The 23,787-nt window shown below is 43.9% G+C and overlaps 1 protein-coding gene across 1 annotated transcript in view; it reads left to right on the top strand.

The window, feature by feature from the left end:
• The first annotated feature begins 3,013 nt into the window (after window positions 1-3,013).
• LOC129842032 (carboxypeptidase E-like) overlaps window positions 3,014-23,787 on the top strand; it is a 25,932-nt gene continuing 5,158 nt past the window's right edge. The window contains exons 1-6 of the mRNA XM_055910407.1: window positions 3,014-3,349; window positions 15,434-15,537; window positions 17,515-17,607; window positions 18,402-18,569; window positions 20,641-20,758; window positions 22,794-22,976. Coding sequence (XP_055766382.1) covers window positions 3,100-3,349; window positions 15,434-15,537; window positions 17,515-17,607; window positions 18,402-18,569; window positions 20,641-20,758; window positions 22,794-22,976 — 916 coding nt within the window. The 5' untranslated portion in view covers window positions 3,014-3,099. The remainder of the gene's footprint in view (window positions 3,350-15,433; window positions 15,538-17,514; window positions 17,608-18,401; window positions 18,570-20,640; window positions 20,759-22,793; window positions 22,977-23,787) is intronic.

The following is a 23,787-nucleotide window of genomic DNA, read 5'->3' as shown; positions in this document are numbered from 1 at the left end:
CATATATATAGATACTATATACCCATTCAGTCTATAGGTCTATAATATACCAACTCATATATAGATACTATATACCCATTCAGTCTATAATAGACCAACTCATATATAGATACTATATACCCATTCAGTCTATAATATACCAACTCATATATAGATACTATATACCCATTCAGTCTATAGGTCTATAATATACCAACTCATATATAGATACTATATACCCATTCAGTCTATAATAGACCAACTCATATATAGATACTATATACCCATTCAGTCTATAATAGACCAACTCATATATAGATACTATATACCCATATACACTACCAGTCAACAGTTTGGACACACCTACTTATTCAAGGGTTTTTCTTTATTTTTGCTATTTTCTACATTGTAGAATAATAGTGAAGACGTTAAAACTATGAAATAACACATATGGAATCATGTAGTAACCAAAAAAGTGTTAAACAAATCAAAATATTTGAGATTCTTCAAAGTAGCCATCCTTCACCTTGATGACAGCTTTTCATACTGTTGGCATTCTCATGTCCCACGTCTGCGTCTGCAGTGTTTCTGGTGGAGAATGGCCTTTCCTTTCCTTCTGAAAGGAGGTTAGTCCATCTGATGTCCAGAAGTGCCTGGCGGTCATATGTGATAATACTATCAGCTTTCTGTACACAGGATAAACAGGAAACAAAGTAAAGATAAACAGGAAACAAAGTAAAAGATAAACAGGAAACAAAGTAAAGATAAACAGGAAACAAAGTAAAAGATAAACAGGAAACAAGGTAAAGATAAACAGGAAACAAAGTAAAAGATAAACAGGAAACAAAGTAAAGATAAACAGGAAACAAAGTAAAAGGTAAACAGGAAACAAAGTAAAGATAAACAGGAAACAAAGTAAAAGATAAACAGGAAACAAAGTAAAAGATAAACAGGAAACAAAGTAAAGATAAACAGGAAACAAAGTAAAGATAAACTGTAACGACAGTCATATTCGTTCTCCTCCTCAGACGAGGAGGGTCGGACCAACACGCAGCGAGGTGTGATGACATATTGAATTTATTTAAAGACGAAGACGAACACGAAAAAAACACTTGGAAAATTACAAAATAACAAAACGACGTAGACAGACCTGAACATGGAACTTACATAACTAAACGAAGAACTCACGAACAGGAACAGACTACATCAAACGAACGAACAACCGAAACAGTCCCGTGTGGTGCGCAGACACAGACACGGAAGACAATCACCCACAAACAAACAGTGAGAACAGCCTACCTTAAATATGGTTCTCAATCAGAGGAACGTCAAACACCTGCCTCTAATTGAGAACCATATCAGGCACATTAAACCCAACATAGAAACACATAACATAGAAATGCCCACCCACACTCACGCCCTGACCGACTAACACATACAAAACAACAGAAAACAGGTCAGGAACGTGACATAAACAGGAAACAAAGTAAAAGATAAACAGGAAACAAAGTAAAAGATAAACAGGAAACAGAGTAAAAGATAAACAGGAAACAAAGTAAAAGATAAACAGGAAACAAAGTAAAAGATAAACAGGAAACAAAGTAAAAGGTAAACAGGAAACAAGGTTACGATAAACAGGAAACAAAGTAAAAGATAAACAGGAAACAAAGTAAAGATAAACAGGAAACAAAGTAAAAGGTAAACAGGAAACAAAGTAAAAGATAAACAGGAAACAAAGTAAAGATAAACAGGAAACAAAGTAAAAGGTAAACAGGAAACAAAGTAAAAGATAAACAGGAAACAAAGTAAAGATAAACAGGAAACAGAGTAAAAGATAAACAGGAAACAGAGTAAAAGATAAACAGGAAACAAAGTAAAAGATAAACAGGAAACAAAGTAAAAGATAAACAGGAAACAAAGTAAAAGGTAAACAGGAAACAAAGTAAAAGATAAACAGGAAACAAAGTAAAGATAAACAGGAAACAAAGTAAAAGGTAAACAGGAAACAAAGTAAAAGATAAACAGGAAACAAAGTAAAGATAAACAGGAAACAAAGTAAAAGGTAAACAGGAAACAAAGTAAAAGGTAAACAGGAAACACTGTTAAGATAAACAGGAAACAAAGTAAAAGATAAACAGGAAACAAAGTAAAAGATAAACAGGAAACAAAGTAAAGATAAACAGGAAACAAAGTAAAAGATAAACAGGAAACAAAGTAAAGATAAATAGGAAACAAAGTAAAGATAAACAGGAAACAAAGTAAAAGGTAAACAGGAAACAAAGTAAAGATAAACAGGAAACAAAGTAAAAGGTAAACAGGAAACAAGGTTAAGATAAACAGGAAACAAAGCAAAAGATAAACAGGAAACAAAGTAAAAGATAAACAGGAAACAAAAATCACATAATAGTGAAGTTGTGTTGGAACTCGTAGGATGTCGCTCTTCTCTGTTGGTGCCGTCTGTTGTCGTTCTGTTTCCAGTATCGCTCGGCTGTCTGAACAACCACACGATCAGCAGGAAAACCCAACGGAATTACATCACAATTGGAATTTGCAGAATTGTTGAGAATAATATTTAATTGGGAATTTAAATATAAAATATTGAAATTGAAAGACTGACCTGGAATTTGAATGACATGAAATGTAATTTAGAGGGAGAGAGAATTTGATAGGAATTAACCCCAACCCTGAGGCACACTTCCCTGCATCTCTACTCTGCAGTGTGAACACACACCAAGGCCCTCCCCACCCATTCAGCGTGTCATAGAGAGGGAGAGAGGGAGGGAGGGAGAGCTCAGGTACAGTCACGCATCACAGAGGAGAGAAAGAGATCGGGAGGGGGGAGAGAGAGAGACAGATCGGGAGGGGGGAGAGAGAGAGAGAGAGAGGGAGGGGGGAGAGCTCAGGTACAGTCACGCATCACAGAAGAGAGAGAGAGACAGAGAGAGAGACAGAGAGAGAGAGAGAGAGAGAGAGAGAGAGAGAGAGAGAGAGAGAGAGAGAGAGAGAGAGAGGGAGGGGTATATTTATAGCTCAGAGCGAGGCTGCACTAGAGAGATAAGGCTCGAACTGACTGCAGATATAACGACAGACAAGACAGAGAGAGCGAGACGGAGAGAAACAATGAACCGATTCGTGTCGTTGGTGTTGCTGTGGACCCTGGCGGTCCTGTTCGCTACCGGGCCCGTTAGCGGGGCTGAGGAGGGGGAGATCTCCTTCGAGTATCACCGGTATGAGGAACTACGGAAGGCTCTCGTGTCCGTATGGCTGCAGTGTCCATCAATCACGCGCATCTACACGGTGGGGGAGAGCTTCGAGGGCCGCGAGCTGTTGGTCCTGGAGATGTCAGACAACCCCGGGACGCACGAGGCTGGTCAGTGACACCCCCGTCCCCGTATCTCTTTATTAAAACCGGTTTACCTTTTTATAACACAGTAATATAGCTTGGCCTACACTCCGCTAAACACACACGGTAGCGCTGCTGTGACGACGCCTGGTCTGATTATACAGTCCTGTTTTAGCGCAGAATGACTGGTCTGATTATACAGTCCTGTTTTAGCGCAGAATGACTGGTCTGATTATACAGTCCTGTTTTAGCGCAGAATGAAAAGGCTGTCTGTCTGTGTGTATAAGAGAGAGGCTACACGGTGAACCGTCTGTTTTATGATGTAAAGCAGGGCGGCAGGCTGTATGCCACGGCTGGGTAGCCTAGTAACGGGGTTAGATGATGATGATGCTGCCTGCGCAGGTGTGTCGTTGTAATGAGGACCGCAGTGTGTGTGTGTGTGTGTGTGTGTGTGATGTGTGTTTTGAGGGGGTGTTGAATGGTTGATGAAGCAAGGCATCGCCGCCATTTTACAGGAGGAGATGGACTCACGATATAGGTGCTCCGGGAAGCAGGCCGGGACGCTGAACCAACGGTGATCGCTCTGATCAGTCAAATGGAAGCCACCGTTAGATGAATTCGTCTCATCTTTATTCACGCCGTTATAGCGACAGTCTGAGCCGTTATAGCGACAGTCTGAGCCCTTATTGACACTATGACTCATCACTTTACAATTAGAGAACAGCTGTTTGACGTAAACAGCCTATAGAAAGGAAGGAAGTAAATATGTGTTTACTTTATTAACCCCCTAGGGTCAGTTGATGTATCAGTCACCATGACAACAGTGATGCTGTGCTGCTGCTGTCTGCCTGCCTGTTGCTGTCTGTCTGTCTGTCTGTCTGTCTGTCTGTCTGTCTGTCTGTCTGTCTGCCTGTCTGTCTGTCTGTCTGTCTGTCTGTCTGTCTGTCTGCCTGCCTGTCTGTCTGTCTGCCTGCCTGTCTGTCTGTCTGGTTGCTAGGCTACAGGTGTTAGGGTTACAGTATTATGGGGTGTTCCTCTTACCTATAGTGATGTCACTACAGACCCTGTTGATTGACAGATGTAGGCCGAAGAACAGCAGGAGACGTGACGTGACGTGTGTGTGTGTGTGTGTGTGTGTGTGTGTGTGTGTGTGTGTGTGTGTGTGTGTGTGTGTGTGTGTGTGTGTGTGTGTGTGTGTGTGTGTGTGTGTGTGTGTGTGTGTGAGAGAGAGAGAGAGAGAGAGAGACAGATGAAGGTACAGTTCAAGTCAGAAGTTTACATACACCTTAGCCAAATACATTTAAACTCAGTTTTTCACAATTCCTGACGTTTAATCCTAGTAAAAATGACCTGTTTTAGGTCAGTTAGGATCACCACTTTATTTTAAGAATGTGAAATGTCAGAATAATAGTAGAGAGAATGATTTATTTCAGCTTTTATTTCTTTCATCACATTCCCAGTGGGTCAGAAGTTTACATACACTCAATTAGTATTTGGTAGCATTGCCTTTAAATTGTTTAACGTGAGTCAAACGTTTCGGGCAGCCTTCCACAAGCTTCCCACAATAAGTTTGGTGAATTTTGGCCCATTCCTCCTGACTGAGTCAGGTTTGTAGGCCTCCTTGCTCGCACACACTTTTTTCAGTTCTGCCCACACATTTTCTATGGGATTGAGGTCAGGGCTTTGTGATTGCCACTCCAATACCTTGACTCTGTTGTCCTTAAGCCATTTGGCCACAACTTTGAAAGTATGCTCGGGGTCATTGTCCTTTTGGAAGACCCATTTTCGACCAAGCTTTAACTTCCTGACTGATGTCTTGAGATGTTGCTTCAATATATCCACATAATTTTCCTGCCTCATGATGCCATCTATTTTGTGAAGTGCACCAGTCCCTCCTGCAGCAAAGCACCCCAACAACATGATGCTGCCACCCCCGTGCTTCACGGTTGGGATGGTGTTCTTCGGCTTGCAAGCCTCCCCCTTTTTCCTCCAAAACATAACTATGGTCATTATGGCCAAACAGTTCTATTTTTGTTTCATCAGACCAGAGGACATTTCTCCAAAAAGCACGATCTTTGTCCCCATGTTCAGTTGCAAACCGTTGTCTGGCTTTTTTATGGCGGTTTTGGAGCAGTGGCTTCTTCCTTGCTGAGCGGCCTTTCAGGTTATGTCAATATAGGACTCGTTTTACTGTGGATATAGATACTTTTGTACCTGTTTCCTCCAGCATCTTCACAAGGTCCTTTGCTGCTGTTCTGGGATTGATTTGCACTTTTTGCACCAAAGTAAGTTCATCTCTAGGAGACAAAACGCGTCTCCTTCCTGAGCGGTATGATGGCTGCGTGGTCCCATGGAGTTTATACTTGGGTACTATTGTTTGTACAGATGAACGTGGTACCTTCAGGCATTTGGAAATTGCTCCCAAGGATGAACCAGACTTGTGGAGGTCTACAATTGTTTTTCTGAGGCCTTGGCTGATTTTATTTTGATTTTCCCATGATGTCAAGCAAAGAGGCACTGAGTTTGAAGGTAGGCCTTGAAATACATCCACAGGTACACCTCCAATTGACTCAAATGATGTCAATTAGCCTATCAGAAGCTTCTAAAGCCATGACATAATTTCCTGGAATTTTCCAAGCTGTTTAAATGCCAATGTCAACTGACACGGAACCCAAACCGGCTGTGCCCCATCGTGCCCCATCATGCGCTATCGTGCATAAATGTATTTTTCCCCCCCCACACCAAACGCGATCACGACACGCAGGTTAAAATATCAAAACAAACTCTGAACCAATGACATTAATTTGGGGACAGGTCGAAAATCATTAAACATGTATGGCAATTTAGCTAGCTTGCTGTTGCTTGCTAATTTGTCCTGGGATATAAACATTGAGTTGTTATTTTACCTGAAATGCACAAGGACCTCTACTCCGACAATTAATCCACACATAAAACGGTCAACCGAATCGTTTCTAGTCATCTCTCCTCCTTCAAGGGTTTTTCATCGTTTAAATTATATGGGGATTGGCATCTACACTTTCATAGTATTACCACGACGACCGACAACACAGTTCGTCTTTCAATCACCCACGTGGGTATAACCAATGAGGAGATGGCACGTGGGTACCTGCTTCTATAAACCAATGAGGAGATGGGAGAGGCAGGATTGGCCCATTCCTCCTGACTGAGTCAGGTTTGTAGGCCTCCTTGCTCGCACACACTTTTTCCAGTTCTGCCCACAAAGGCAGTCCTGTAATAGTCCTGTAATATTCCTGTAATAGTCCTGTAATATTCCTGTAACAGTCCTGTAATATTCCTGTAATAGTCCTGTAATAGTCCTGTAACAGTCCTGTAATAGTCCTGTAACAGTGTGTAATAGTCCTGTAATAGTCCTGTAACAGTCCTGTAATATTCCTGTAATAGTCCTGTAATAGTCCTGTAATAGTCCTGTAATAGTCCTGTAATAGTCCTGTAACAGTCCTGTAATATTCCTGTAATAGTCCTGTAATAGTCCTGTAATAGTCCTGTAATAGTCCTGTAATATTCCTGTAATAGTCCTGTAATAGTCCTGTAATATTCCTGTAATAGTCCTGTAATAGTCCTGTAACAGTCCTGTAATATTCCTGTAATAGTCCTGTAATAGTCCTGTAATAGTCCTGTAATAGTCCTGTAATAGTCCTGTAATATTCCTGTAATAGTCCTGTAACAGTCCTGTAATAGTCCTGTAATAGTCCTGTAATAGTCCTGTAACAGTCCTGTAATAGTCCTGTAATAGTCCTGTAATAGTCCTATAATAGTCCTGTTATAGTCCTGTAACAGTCCTGTAATAGTCCTGTAATAGTCCTGTAATATTCCTGTAACAGTCCTGTAATAGTCCTGTAACAGTCCTGTAATAGTGCTGTAATAGTCCTGTAATAGTGATAGTCCTGTAATAGTCCTGTAATAGTCCTGTAATATTCCTGTAATAGTCCTGTAATAGTCCTGTAATAGTCCTATAATAGTCCTGTAATAGTCCTGTAATAGTCCTGTAATAGTCCTGTAACAGTCCTGTAACAGTCCTGTAATAGTCCTGTAATAGTCCTGTAATAGTCCTGTAATAGTCCTGTAATAGTCCTATAATAGTCCTGTAACAGTGTGTAATAGTCCTGTAATAGTCCTGTAATAGTCCTGTAATAGTCCTGTAACAGTGTATAATAGTCCTGTAATAGTCCTGTAATAGTCCTGTAATAGTCCTGTAATAGTCCTGTTATAGTCCTATAATAGTCCTGTAACAGTGTGTAATAGTCCTGTAATAGTCCTGTAACAGTCCTGTAATAGTCCTGTAACAGTGTGTAATAGTCTTGTAATAGTCCTGTAATAGTCCTGTAATAGTCCTGTTATAGTCCTATAATAGTCCTGTAACAGTGTGTAATAGTCCTGTAATAGTCCTCTAACAGTGTGTAATAGTCCTGTAATAGTCCTGTAACAGTGTGTAATAGTCCTGTAATAGTCCTGTAACAGTGTGTAATAGTCCTGTAATAGTCCTGTAACAGTGTGTAATAGTCCTGTAATAGTCCTGTAATAGTCCTGTAATAGTCCTGTAATAGTGATAGTCCTGTAATAGTCCTGTAACAGTGTGTAACAGTCCTGTAATAGTCCTGTAACAGTCCTGTAATAGTCCTGTAATAGTCCTGTAATATTCCTATAATAGTCCTGTAACAGTCCTAAAACAGTCCTGTAATAGTCCTGCAATAGTCCTGTAATAATCCTGTAACAGTCCTGTAATAGTCCTGTATTAGTCCTGTAATTGTTCTTTACCAGTCCTGTAATAGTCCTATAATAGTCCTGTAATAGTCCTGTAATAGTGATAGTCCTGTAATAGTCCTGTAATAGTCCTGTAATAGTGATAGTCCTGTAATAGTCCTGTAATAGTGATAGTCCTGTAATAGTCCTGCAATAGTCCTGTAATAATCCTGTAATAGTCCTGTAATAGTCCTGTAACAGTCCTGTAATAGTCCTGTAATAGTCCTGTAACAGTCCTGTAATAGTCTTGTAACAGTCCTGTAATAGTCCTGTAATAGTCCTGTAACAGTCCTGTAATAGTCCTGCAATAGTCCTGTAATAATCCTGTAATAGTCCTGTAATAGTACTGTAATAGTCTTGTAATAGTCCTGTAATAGTCCTGTAATAGTCCTGTAACATTCCTGTAATAGTCCTATAATAGTCCTGTAACAGTGTGTAATAGTCCTGTAATAGTCCTGTAACAGTGTGTAATAGTCCTGTAACAGTGTGTAATAGTCCTGTAATAGTCCTATAATAGTCCTGTAACAGTGTGTAATAGTCCTGTAATAGTCCTGTAATAGTCCTGTAACAGTCCTGTAATAGTCCTGTAATAGTCCTGTAATAGTCCTGTAACAGTGTGTAATAGTCCTGTAATAGTCCTGTAACAGTGTGTAATAGTCCTGTAATAGTCCTATAATAGTCCTGTAATAGTCCTGTAACAGTGTGTAATAGTCCTGTAATAGTCCTGTAACAGTCCTGTAATAGTCCTGTAATAGTCCTGTAACAGTCCTGTAATAGTCCTGTAATAATCCTGTAATAGTCCTGTAACAGTCCTGTAATAGTCCTGTAACAGTCCTGTAATAGTCCTGTAATAGTCCTGTAATAGTCCTGTAACAGTCCTGTAATAGTCCTGTAACAGTACTGTAATAGTCCTGTAACAGTGTGTAATAGTCCTGTAACAGTGTGTAATAGTCCTGTAATAGTCCTGTAATAGTCCTGTAATAGTCCTGTAACAGTGTGTAATAGTCCTGTAATAGTCCTGTAACAGTGTGTAATAGTCCTGTAATAGTCCTGTAATAGTCCTGTAATAGTGATAGTCCTATAATAGTCCTGTAATAGTCCTGTAATAGTCCTGTAACAGTGTGTAACAGTCCTGTAATAGTCCTGTAATTGTTCTTTACCAGTCCTGTAATAGTCCTATAATAGTCCTGTAATAGTCCTGTAATAGTGATAGTCCTGTAATAGTCCTGTAATAGTCCTGTAATAGTCCTGTAATAGTCCTGTAATAGTGATAGTCCTGTAATAGTCCTGTAATAGTGATAGTCCTGTAATAGTCCTGCAATAGTCCTGTAATAATCCTGTAACAGTCCTGTTATAGTCCTGTATTAGTCCTGTAATTGTTCTTTACCAGTCCTGTAATAGTCCTATAATAGTCCTGTAATAGTCCTGTAATAGTGATAGTCCTGTAATAGTCCTGTAATAGTCCTGTAATAATCCTGTAATAGTCCTGTAATAGTCCTGTAATAGTCATGTAATAGTCCTGTAACAGTCCTGTAATAGTCCTGTAACAGTGTGTAATAGTCCTGTAACAGTCCTGTAACAGTCCTGTAATAGTCCTGTAACAGTCCTGTAATAGTCCTGCAATAGTCCTGTAATAATCCTGTAATAGTCCTGTAATAGTACTGTAATAGTCTTGTAATAGTCCTGTAATAGTCCTGTAATAGTCCTGTAACAGTCCTGTAATAGTCCTATAATAGTCCTGTAACAGTGTGTAATAGTCCTGTAATAGTCCTGTAATAGTGATAGTCCTGTAATTGTCCTGTAATAGTCCTGTAATAGTCCTGTAATAATCCTGTAATAGTCCTGTAATAGTCCTGTAATAGTCATGTAATAGTCCTGTAACAGTCCTGTAATAGTCCTGTAACAGTGTGTAATAGTCCTGTAACAGTCCTGTAATAGTCCTGTAACAGTCCTGTAATAGTCCTGCAATAGTCCTGTAATAATCCTGTAATAGTCCTGTAATAGTACTGTAATAGTCTTGTAATAGTCCTGTAATAGTCCTGTAATAGTCCTGTAACAGTCCTGTAATAGTCCTATAATAGTCCTGTAACAGTGTGTAATAGTCCTGTAATAGTCCTGTAACAGTGTGTAATAGTCCTGTAACAGTGTGTAATAGTCCTGTAATAGTCCTATAATAGTCCTGTAACAGTGTGTAATAGTCCTGTAATAGTCCTGTAACAGTCCTGTAATAGTCCTGTAATAGTCCTGTAATAGTCCTGTAACAGTGTGTAATAGTCCTGTAATAGTCCTGTAATCGTCCTGTAATAGTCATGTAATAGTCCTGTAATAGTCCTGTAACAGTCCTGTAATAGTCCTATAATAGTCCTGTAATAGTCCTGTAACAGTGTGTAATAGTCCTGTAACAGTGTGTAATAGTCCTGTAATAGTCCTGTAACAGTGTGTAATAGTCCTGTAATAGTCCTGTAATAGTCCTGTAATAGTCCTATAATAGTCCTGTAATAGTCCTGTAACAGTGTGTAATAGTCCTGTAACAGTGTGTAATAGTCCTGTAATAGTCCTGTAACAGTCCTGTAATAGTCCTGTAATAGTCCTGTAACAGTCCTGTAATAGTCCTATAATAGTCCTGTATTAGTCCTGTAACAGTGTGTAATAGTCCTGTAACAGTGTGTAATAGTCCTGTAACAGTCCTGTAATAGTCCTGTAATAGTCCTGTAATAGTCCTGTAATAGTCCTGTAATAGTCCTGTAACAGTCCTGTAATAGTCCTGTAACAGTGTGTAATAGTCCTGTAATAGTCCTATAATAGTCCTGTAATAGTCCTATAATAGTCCTGTAACAGTGTGTAATAGTCCTGTAATAGTCCTGTAATAGTCCTGTAATAGTCCTGTAACAGTGTGTAATAGTCCTGTAATAGTCCTATAATAGTCCTGTAACAGTGTGTAATAGTCCTGTAACAGTGTGTAATAGTCCTGTAACAGTGTGTAATAGTCCTGTAATAGTCCTGTAATAGTCCTGTAATAGTCCTGTAACAGTGTGTAATAGTCCTGTAATAGTCCTATAATAGTCCTGTAACAGTGTGTAATAGTCCTGTAACAGTGTGTAATAGTCCTGTAACAGTGTGTAATAGTCCTGTAATAGTCCTATAATAGTCCTGTAACAGTGTGTAATAGTCCTGTAATAGTCCTGTAATAGTCCTGTAATAGTCCTGTAATAGTCTTGTAATAGTTCTGTAATAGTCCTGTAATAGTCCTGTAATAGTCCTGTAATAGTCCTGTAATAGTCCTGTAATAGTCCTGTAATAGTCCTGTAATAGTCCTGTAATAGTCCTGTAACAGTGTGTAATAGTCCTGTAATAGTCCTGTAACAGTGTGTAATAGTCCTGTAATAGTCCTGTAATAGTCCTGTAGTGGAGATGGAGATGGAGAGAGAGAGAGACACAGGGAATGGAGGGAGAGAGAGAGAGATAGAGAGGGGGAGGAAAGGGGGAGGGGAAGAGAGGGAAAGAGAGAGAGAGAGAGAGGAAAGTGGAGAATGTTTCTTTTCTCTCAATGTATTTTCATGTTTTCATCTTCTGTCTATTTCTGTAATTCCGTGTTCTGTGTTTGATCTGTTCTGTCTGAGAGCTGACGGGTCTTTAAGGTGAATCTGAAATAGCTGTGGTTGCCCTGACGACAGATCGGCTTAGGGCTGTGAGCTGCCTGCCTCCCTCCGGGTCGGCCATCTGTCAGGATAGTCTCTCTGTGTGTGGTGGTGGGGGGGAGGGGGGGGGGGGGGGGGGGGGGGGGGGGGTAATCAGTTGACAGGAAGTAAACAATCCTACTGCATTCAACCACATCACGAACAGGACCAACTATAGGGACTGAAGTAGAGGAGAGTGGTGTGTAAATGTTCTGGTATCAGGGAGAGAGATGTGATGCTGCAGCCAGAGATCATCAATTATACATCTGAGGAAACACACATCTCTCTCTCTCTCTCTCTCTCTCTCTCTCTCTCTCTCTCTCTCTCTCTCTCTCTCTCTCTCTCTCTCTCTCTCTCTCTCTCTCTCTCTCTGTGTTGTGTGTGCAGGTGAGGAGAGCAGCTAGTGAGATATAATGGCTGGTCAAATAAAACACATGAGTCATTCACCGTGGTTGTCCCTTAATTTGTATTTGGCACCGTCTCCGTGGTAACAGTGGCAAGTGTAGTGTGACGTGTGTGTGTGTGTGTGTGTGTGTGTGTGTGTGTGTGTGTGTGTGTGTGTGTGTGTGTGTGTGTGTGTGTGTGTGTGTGTGTGTGTGTGTGTGTGTGTGTGTTAGCGGGCAGTGTGACGTACAGGTCTAGGACTGAACATGGGTAGGTCCTCTGTAGGACTGAACATGGGTAGGTCCTCTGTAGGACTGAACATGGGTAGGTCCTCTGTAGGACTGAACGTGGGTAGGTCCTCTGTAGGACTGAACATGGGTAGATACTCTGTAGGACTGAACATGGGTAGGTCCTCTGTAGGACTGAACATGGGTAGGTCCTCTGTAGGACTGAACATGGGTAGGTCCTCTGTAGGACTGAACATGGGTAGATACTCTGTAGGACTGAACATGGGTAGGTCCTCTGTAGGACTGAACATGGGTAGATACTCTGTAGGACTGAACATGGGTAGGTCCTCTGTAGGACTGAACATGGGTAGGTCCTCTGTAGGACTGAACATGGGTAGATACTCTGTAGGACTGAACATGGGTAGGTCCTCTGTAGGACTGAACATGGGTAGGTCCTCTGTAGGACTGAACATGGGTAGGTCCTCTGTAGGACTGAACATGGGTAGATACTCTGTAGGACTGAACATGGTAGATACTCTGTAGGACTGAACATGGGTAGGTCCTCTGTAGGACTGAACATGGGTAGGTCCTCTGTAGGACTGAACATGGGTAGATACTCTGTAGGACTGAACATGGTAGATACTCTGTAGGACTGAACATGGGTAGATACTCTGTAGGACTGAACATGGGTAGGTCCTCTGTAGGACTGAACATGGGTAGGTCCTCTGTAGGACTGAACATGGGTAGGTCCTCTGTAGGACTGAACATGGGTAGATACTCTGTAGGACTGAACATGGGTAGGTCCTCTGTAGGACTGAACATGGGTAGGTCCTCTGTAGGACTGAACATGGGTAGGTCCTCTGTAGGACTGAACATGGGTAGGTCCTCTGTAGGACTGAACATGGGTAGATACTCTGTAGGACTGAACATGGGTATGTTCTCTGTAGGACTGAACATGGGTAGGTCCTCTGTAGGACTGAACATGGGTAGGTCCTCTGTAGGACTGAACATGGGTAGGTCCTCTGTAGGACTGAACATGGGTAGGTCCTCTGTAGGACTGAACATGGGTAGGTCCTCTGTAGGACTGAACATGGGTAGGTCCTCTGTAGGACTGAACATGGGTAGATCCTCTGTAGGACTGAACATGGGTAGGTCCTCTGTAGGACTGAACATGGGTAGATACTCTGTAGGACTGAACATGGGTAGGTCCTCTGTAGGACTGAACATGGGTAGGTCCTCTGTAGGACTGAACATGGGTAGATACTCTGTAGGACTGAACATGGGTAGGTCCTCTGTAGGACTGAACATGGGTAGGTCCTCTGTAGGACTGAACATGGGTAGATCCTCTGTAGGACTGAACATGGGTAGGTCCTCTGTAGGACTGAACATGGGTAGATACTCTGTAGGACTGAACATGGGTAGGTCCTCTGTAGGACTGAACATGGGTAGGTCCTCTGTAGGACTGAACATGTGTAGGTCCTCTGTAGGACTGAACATGGGTAGATACTCTGTAGGACTGAACATGGGTAGGTCCTCTGTAGGACTGAACATGGGTAGGTCCTCTGTAGGACTGAACATGGGTAGATACTCTGTAGGACTGAACATGGGTAGGTCCTCTGTAGGACTGAACATGGGTAGGTCCTCTGTAGGACTGAACATGGGTATGTTCTCTGTAGGACTGAACATGGGTAGGTCCTCTGTAGGACTGAACATGGGTAGGTCCTCTGTAGGACTGAACATGGGTAGGTCCTCTGTAGGACTGAACATGGGTAGGTCCTCTGTAGGACTGAACATCGGTAGGTCCTCTGTAGGACTGAACATGGGTAGGTCCTCTGTAGGACTGAACATGGGTAGATACTCTGTAGGACTGAACATGGGTAGGTCCTCTCTAGGACTGAACATGGGTAGGTCCTCTGTAGGACTGAACATCGGTAGGTCCTCTGTAGGACTGAACATGGGTAGGTCCTCTGTAGGACTGAACATGGGTAGGTCCTCTGTAGGACTGAACATGGGTAGGTCCTCTGTAGGACTGAACATGGGTAGATACTCTGTAGGACTGAACATGGGTAGGTCCTCTGTAGGACTGAACATGGGTAGGTCCTCTCTAGGACTGAACATGGGTAGGTCCTCTGTAGGACTGAACATGGGTAGGTCCTCTGTAGGACTGAACATCGGTAGGTCCTCTGTAGGACTGAACATGGGTAGGTCCTCTGTAGGACTGAACATGGGTAGGTCCTCTGTAGGACTGAACATGGGTAGGTCCTCTGTAGGACTGAACATGGGTAGATACTCTGTAGGACTGAACATGGGTAGGTCCTGTTCATCTCAGTATCTGCTGCTATTGGCTACTTCATAACACTGAGTCTACCTTTGATGTCCAAGCTAGTCTCTTTACCTGAGCTGTATGTTGTCCTGACCTGACCTGTATGTTGTCCTGACCTGACCTGTATGTTGACCTGACCTGACCTGTATGTTGACCTGACCTGACCTGTATGTTGTCCTGACCTGACCTGTATGTTGACCTGACCTGACCTGTATGTTGACCTGACCTGACCTGTATGTTGACCTGACCTGACCTGTATGTTGTCCTGACCTGACCTGTATGTTGACCTGACCTGACCTGTATGTTGTCCTGACCTGACCTGTATGTTGACCTGACCTGACCTGTATGTTGTCCTGACCTGACCTGTATGTTGACCTGACCTGACCTGTATGTTGTCCTGACCTGACCTGACCTGACCTGTATGTTGTCCTGACCTGACCTGTATGTTGACCTGACCTGACCTGACCTGACCTGTATGTTGACCTGACCTGACCTGACCTGACCTGACCTGACCTGACCTGTGTGTGTGTTGACCTGACCTGTGTGTTGACCTGACCTGTGTGTTGACCTGACCTGACCTGACCTGTGTTGACCTGACCTGACCTGACCTGTGTGTGTGTTGACCTGACCTGTGTGTTGACCTGACCTGTGTGTTGACCTGACCTGACCTGACCTGTGTTGACCTGACCTGTCCTGACCTGTGTGTCTCTTTCCCCAGGTGAGCCAGAGTTTAAGTACATCGGAAACATGCACGGCAACGAGGCGGTCGGACGGGAACTCATCGTCTACCTGGCTCAGTACCTCTGTAACCAGTACCAACAGGTAATATGTCGATCACAGAGTTAATATGTTGTTGTGTTGTAACAGGGCAACTAAACGATCACAGAGTTAGTATGTTGTAGTGTTGTAACAGGGCAATTAGACGATCACAGAGTTAATATGTTGTTGTGTTGTAACAGGGCAACTAAACGATCACAGAGTTAATATGTTGTTGTGTTGTAACAGGGCAATTAGACGATCACAGAGTTAATATGTTGTTGTGTTGTAACAGGGCAACTAAACGATCACAGAGTTAATATGTTGTTGTGTTGTAACAGGGCAACTAAACGATCACAGAGTTAGTATGTTGTAGTGTTGTAACAGGGCAATTAGACGATCACAGAGTTAATATGTTGTTGTATTGTAACAGGGCAACTAAACAATCACAGAGTTAATATGTTGTTGTGTTGTAACAGGGCAACTAAACGATCACAGAGTTAGTATGTTGTAGTGTTGTAACAGGGCAACTAAACGATCACAGAGTTAATATGTTGTTGTGTTGTAACAGGGCAACTAAACGATCACAGAGTTAATATGTTGTTGTGTTGTAACAGGGCAATTAGACGATCACAGAGTTAATATGTTGTTGTGTTGTAACAGGGCAACTAAACGATCACAGAGTTAATATGTTGTTGTGTTGTAACAGGGCAACTAAACGATCACAGAGTTAGTATGTTGTAGTGTTGTAACAGGGCAATTAGACGATCACAGAGGTAACTTGTTGTTGTGTTGTAACAGGGCAACTAAACGATCATAGAGTTAACATGTTGTTGTGTTGTAACAGGGCAACTAAACGATCTCAGAGTTAGTATGTTGTAGTGTTGTAACAGGGCAACTAAACAATCACAGATTTATTATGTTGTTTTGTTGTAACAGGGCAACTAAACCATCACATATTTATTATGTTGTTTTGTTGTAACAGGGCAACTAAACCATCACATATTTATTATGTTGTTTTGTTGTAACAGGGCAACTAAACGATCACAGAGTTCATATGTTGTTGTGTTGTAACAGGGCAACTAAACAATCACAGATTTATTATGTTGTTTTGTTGTAACAGGGCAACTAAACCATCACAGAGTTAATATGTTGTTGTGTTGTAACAGGACAACTAGTCGATCACGGAGTTAATATGTTGTTGTGTTATCACAGGGCAACGAGTCGATCATAGAGTTAATATGTTGATGTGTTATCACAGGACAACGAGTCGATCACAGAGTTAATATGTTGTTGTGTTATCACAGGGCAACGAGTCGATCACAGAGTTAATATGTTGATGTGTTATCACAGGACAACGAGTCGATCACAGAGTTAATATGTTGTTGTGTTATCACAGGGCAACGAGTCGATCACAGAGTTAATATGTTGTTGTGTTATCACAGGGCAACGAGTCGATCACAGAGTTAATATGTTGTTGTGTTATCACAGGACAACGAGTCGATCACAGAGTTAATATGTTGTTGTGTTATCACAGGGCAACGAATCGATCACAGAGTTAATATGTTGATGTGTTATCACAGTGCAACGAGTCGATCATAGAGTTAATATGTTGATTTGTTATCACAGGACAACGAGTCGATCACAGAGTTAATATGTTGTTGTGTTATCACAGGGCAACGAATCGATCACAGAGTTAATATGTTGATGTGTTATCACAGGGCAACGAGTCGATCACAGAGTTAATATGTTGATGTGTTATCACAGGGCAACGAATCGATCACAGAGTTAATATGTTGATGTGTTATCACAGTGCAACGAGTCGATCACAGAGTTAATATGTTGATGTGTTATCACAGGACAACGAGTCGATCACAGAGTTAATATGTTGTTGTGTTATCACAGGGCAACGAATCGATCACAGAGTTAATATGTTGATGTGTTATCACAGGGCAACGAGTCGATCACAGAGTTAATATGTTGATGTGTTATCACAGGGCAACGAGTCGATCACAGAGTTAATATGTTGTTGTGTTATCACAGGGCAACGAGTCGATCATCGATCTGATCCACACCACACGTATCCACCTGATGCCCTCCATGAACCCTGATGGCTTTGAGAAGGCAGCCTCCCAGGTAACACACCTCCCAGGTAATACACAACACAGGTAACACACCACACAGGTAACACACACCACAGGTAACACACACCACAGTTAACACACACCACAGTTAACACACCCCACAGTTAACACACACCACAGTTAACACACACCACAGGTAACACACACCACTGTTAACACACACCACAGTTAACACACACCACAGTTAACACACACCACAGGTAACACACACTACAGTTAACACACACCACAGTTAACACACACCACAGTTAACACACACCACAGGTAACACACCCCACAGTTAACACACACCACAGTTAACACACACCACAGGTAATACACACCACAGTTAACACACACCACAGTTAACACACAACACAGTTAACACACACCACAGTTAACACACACCACAGTTAACACACACCACAGTTAACACACACCACAGTTAACACACCCCACAGTTAACACACACCACAGTTAACACACCCCACAGTTAACACACACCACAGTTAACACACACCACAGTTAACACACACCACAGTTAACACACACCACAGTTAACACAACACCACAGTTAACACACACCACAGGTAATACACACACCACAGTTAACACACCCCACAGTTAACACACACCACAGTTAACACACACCACAGTTAACACACACCACAGTTAACACACACCACAGTTAACACACACCACAGGTAACACAGAGAGAAGGCAGCCTCCCAGGTAACACACAGACTGGTTGAAGGGTTTTGTCTTGTGGACAGACTAGGTAACATCTCTCTTCCCTCTGTGTGTCAGTCGGGTGAGCTGAAGGATTGGTTCGTTGGTCGTAGTAACGCCCAGGGGGTTGACCTGAACAGGAACTTCCCTGACCTGGACCACATCGTCTACGGCAACGAGAAGGAGGGCGGAGCCAACAACCACCTGCTCGACAACATGAAGAAGGCCGTCGACGAAAATACCAAGGTAACACACCTGTCTGTCTGGTAACACACCTGTCTGTCTGTCTGGTAACACACCTGTCTGTCTGGTAACACACCTGTCTGTCTGGTAACACACCTGTCTGTCTGGTAACACACCTGTCTGTCTGGTAACACACCTGTCTGTCTGTCTGGTAACACACCTGTCTGTCTGGTAACACACCTGTCTATCTGGTAACACACCTGTCTGTCTGGTAACACACCTGTCTGTCTGGTAACACACCTGTCTGTCTGTCTGGTAACACACCTGTCTGTCTGGTAACACACCTGTCTGTCTGGTAACACACCTGTCTGTCTGGTAACACACCTGTCTGTCTGGTAACACACCTGTCTGTCTGTCTGGTAACACACCTGTCTGTCTGGTAACACACCTGTCTATCTGGTAACACACCTGTCTGTCTGGTAACACACCTGTCTGTCTGGTAACACACCTGTCTGTCTGGTGACACACCTGTCTGTCTGGTGACACACCTGTCTGTCTGGTAACACACCTGTCTGTCTGGTAACACACCTGTCTGTCTGGTAACACACCTGTCTGTCTGTCTGTCTGGTAACACACCTGTCTGTCTGGTAACACACCTGTCTGTCTGGTAACACACCTGTCTGTCTGGTAACACACCTGTCTGTCTGGTAACACACCTGTCTGTCTGGTAACACACCTGTCTGTCTGGTAACACACCTGTCTGTCTGTCTGTCTGTCTGGTAACACACCTGTCTGTCTGGTAACACACCTGTCTGTCTGGTAACACACCTGTCTGTCTGGTAACACACCTGTCTGTCTGGTAACACACCTGTCTGGTAGCACACCTGTCTGTCTGTCTGGTAACACCCAGCCATCTGTCTGTCTGGTAACACACCTGTCTGTCTGTCTGTCTGTCTGCCTGTCTGTCTGTCTGTCTGGCAACACCCACCTCTCTGTCTGTCGAGTAACACCTGTCTGTCTGTCTGGTAACACCTGTTTGTGGCTCCAGAGAACAAGGCAGTGATCCTGTCTGTCTGTGTCTGTGTTGTATCCAGCTGGCTCCAGAGACCAAGGCAGTGATCCTGTCTGTCTGTGTTGTCTCCAGAGACCAAGGCAGTGATCCTGTCTGTCTGTGTTGTCTCCAGCTGGCTCCAGAGACCAAGGCAGTGATCCTGTCTGTCTGTGTTGTCTCCAGCTAGCTCCAGAGACCAAGGCAGTGATCCTGTCTGTCTGTGTTGTCTCCAGCTAGCTCCAGAGACCAAGGCAGTGATCCTGTCTGTCTGTGTTGTCTCTAGCTGGCTCCAGAGACCAAGGCAGTGATCCTGTCTGTCTGTGTTGTCTCCAGCTAGCTCCAGAGACCAAGGCAGTGATCCTGTCTGTCTGTGTTGTCTCCAGTTAGCTCCAGAGACCAAGGCAGTGATCCTGTCTGTCTGTGTTGTCTCCAGCTAGCTCCAGAGACCAAGGCAGTGATCCTGTCTGTCTGTGTTGTCTCCAGTTAGCTCCAGAGACCAAGGCAGTGATCCTGTCTGTCTGTGTTGTCTCCAGCTAGCTCCAGAGACCAAGGCAGTGATCCTGTCTGTCTGTGTTGTCTCCAGCTAGCTCCAGAGACCAAGGCAGTGATCCTGTCTGTCTGTGTTGTCTCCAGTTAGCTCCAGAGACCAAGGCAGTGATCCTGTCTGTCTGTGTTGTCTCCAGCTGTCTCCAGAGACCAAGGCAGTGATCCTGTCTGTCTGTGTTGTCTCCAGCTAGCTCCAGAGACCAAGGCAGTGATCCTGTCTGTCTGTGTTGTCTCCAGCTAGCTCCAGAGACCAAGGCAGTGATCCTGTCTGTCTGTGTTGTCTCCAGCTAGCTCCAGAGACCAAGGCAGTGATCCTGTCTGTCTGTGTTGTCTCCAGTTAGCTCCAGAGACCAAAGCAGTGATCCTGTCTGTCTGTGTTGTCTCCAGCTGGCTCCAGAGACCAAGGCAGTGATCCTGTCTGTCTGTGTTGTCTCCAGCTAGCTCCAGAGACCAAGGCAGTGATCCTGTCTGTCTGTGTTGTCTCCAGCTAGCTCCAGAGACCAAGGCAGTGATCCTGTCTGTCTGTGTTGTCTCCAGCTGGCTCCAGAGACCAAGGCAGTGATCCGGTGGATAATGGAGATTCCGTTTGTCCTCTCAGCTAATCTGCACGGAGGAGATGTGGTGGCCAACTACCCCTACGACGAGACACGCAGCGGTAAACACACACACACCACGCTACACACAAATACACACACGCACACACCGCAATAAACTGTGAACCAGACATCTCCTACGGTATGGTGTAGAGCATCATGGGATATAGTGTAGAGCATCATGGGATATAGTGTAGAGCATCATGGGATATAGTGTAGAGCATCATGGGATATAGTGTAGAGCATCATGGGATATAGTGTAGAGCATCATGGGATATAGTGTAGAGCATCATGGGATATAGTGTAGAGCATCATGGGATATAGTGTAGAGCATCATGGGATATAGTGTAGAGCATCATGGGATATAGTGTAGAGCATCATGGGATATAGTGTAGAGCATCATGGGATATAGTGTAGAGCATCATGGGATATAGTGTAGAGCATCATGGGATATAGTGTAGAGCATCATGGGATATAGTGTAGAGCATCATGGGATATAGTGTAGAGCATCATGGGATATAGTGTAGAGCATCATGGGATATAGTGTAGAGCATCATGGGATATAGTGTAGAGCATCATGGGATATAGTGTAGAGCATCATGGGATATAGTGTAGAGCATCATGGGATATAGTGTAGAGCATCATGGGATATAGTGTAGAGCATCATGGGATATAGTGTAGAGCATCATGGGATATAGTGTAGAGCATCATGGGATATAGTGTAGAGCATCATGGGATATAGTGTAGAGCATCATGGGATATAGTGTAGAGCATCATGGGATATAGTGTAGAGCATCATGGGATATAGTGTAGAGCATCATGGGATATAGTGTAGAGCATCATGGGATATAGTGTAGAGCATCATGGGATATAGTGTAGAGCATCATGGGATATAGTGTAGAGCATCATGGGATATAGTGTAGAGCATCATGGGATATAGTGTAGAGCATCATGGGATATAGTGTAGAGCATCATGGGATATAGTGTAGAGCATCATGGGATATAGTGTAGAGCATCATGGGATATAGTGTAGAGCATCATGGGATATAGTGTAGAGCATCATGGGATATAGTGTAGAGCATCATGGGATATAGTGTAGAGCATCATGGGATATAGTGTAGAGCATCATGGGATATAGTGTAGAGCATCATGGGATATAGTGTAGAGCATCATGGGATATAGTGTAGAGCATCATGGGATATAGTGTAGAGCATCATGGGATATAGTGTAGAGCATCATGGGATATAGTGTAGAGCATCATGGGATATAGTGTAGAGCATCATGGGATATAGTGTAGAGCATCATGGGATATAGTGTAGAGCATCATGGGATATAGTGTAGAGCATCATGGGATATAGTGTAGAGCATCATGGGATATAGTGTAGAGCATCATGGGATATAGTGTAGAGCATCATGGGATATAGTGTAGAGCATCATGGGATATAGTGTAGAGCATCATGGGATATAGTGTAGAGCATCATGGGATATAGTGTAGAGCATCATGGGATATAGTGTAGAGCATCATGGGATATAGTGTAGAGCATCATGGGATATAGTGTAGAGCATCATGGGATATAGTGTAGAGTGAACCAGACTCTACAGTAAAAGACACAACAATTAAACTTAAGAACGGGAAGCATAGAAATAACACACATAGAACAGATCTACCTCTTCTTAGACTTTCTTTCAATGGGAATTACAGATCTATAACTCATATTTCTATGTGAATTTGGTCAGGTCGCCCAAAAAGTGACATAAGGCCACTTGAAGTGCAAATAAATTATCTCTCTTCCCCTCCCTCCCTCCCTCCCTCCCTCCCTCCCTCCCTCCCTCCCTCCCTCCCTCCCTCCCTCCCTCCCTCCCTCCCTCCCTCCCATCCTCTCCTCCCTCCCTCCCTCCCTCCCTCCCTCCCTCCCTCCCTCCCTCCCTCCCTCCCTCCCTCCCTCCCTCCCTCCCTCCCTCCCATCCTCTCCTCCCTCCCTCCCTCCCTCCCTCCCTCCCTCCCTCCCTCCCATCCTCTCCTCCCTCCTCTCCTCCCTCCCATCCTCTCCTCCCTCCCTCCCATCCTCCCCTCCCTCCCTCCCTCCCTCCCTCCAGGTTCGACCCATGAGTACAGTGCCAGTCCTGATGATATCACCTTCAAGTCTCTGGCGAAGTCCTACTCCCAGTTTAATCCTGTGATGTCAGACCCCCAGAGGGCTCCGTGCAGGAAGAACGACGATGACACCAGCTTCACGGACGGCATCACCAACGGAGGGGCCTGGTACAGCGTACCCGGAGGTAACACACAGAGAGACACTAGCTTCACCTACAGAGGGGCCTGGTACAGCGTACCCGGAGGTAACACACAGAGAGACACTAGCTTCACCTACAGAGGGGTCTGGTACAGCGTACCTGGAGGTAACACACAGACAGACACTAGCTTCACCTACAGAGAGACACTAGCTTCACCTACAGAGGGGCCTGGTACAGCGTGCCCGGAGGTAACACACAGACAGACACTAGCTTCACCTACAGAGGGGCCTGGTACAGCGTACCCGGAGGTAACACACAGACAGACACTAGCTTCACCTACAGAGGGGCCTGGTACAGCGTACCCGGAGGTAACACACAGACAGACACTAGCTTCACCTACAGAGGGGCCTGGTACAGCGTACCGGGAGGTAACACACAGACAGACACTAGCTTCACCTACAGAGGGGCCTGGTACAGCGTACCCGGAGGTAACACACAGACAGACACTAGCTTCACCTACAGAGGGGCCTGGTACAGCGTACCGGGAGGTAACACACAGACAGACACTAGCTTCACCTACAGAGGGGCCTGGTACAGCGTACCGGGAGGTAACACACAGACAGACACTAGCTTCACCTACAGAGGGGCCTGGTACAGCGTACCGGGAGGTAACACACAGACAGACACTAGCTTCACCTACAGAGGGGCCTGGTACAGCGTACCTGGAGGTAACACACAGAGAGACACTAGCTTCACCTACAGAGGGGCCTGGTACAGCGTACCTGGAGGTAACACACAGACAGACACTAGCTTCACCTACAGAGGGGCCTGGTACAGCGTACCGGGAGGTAACACA

This window comes from Salvelinus fontinalis, unplaced genomic scaffold (assembly GCF_029448725.1).
Source record: "Salvelinus fontinalis isolate EN_2023a unplaced genomic scaffold, ASM2944872v1 scaffold_0008, whole genome shotgun sequence".
Taxonomy (NCBI): Eukaryota; Metazoa; Chordata; class Actinopteri; order Salmoniformes; family Salmonidae; genus Salvelinus; species Salvelinus fontinalis.
This window is presented reverse-complemented; position numbering and strand designations above follow the sequence as displayed.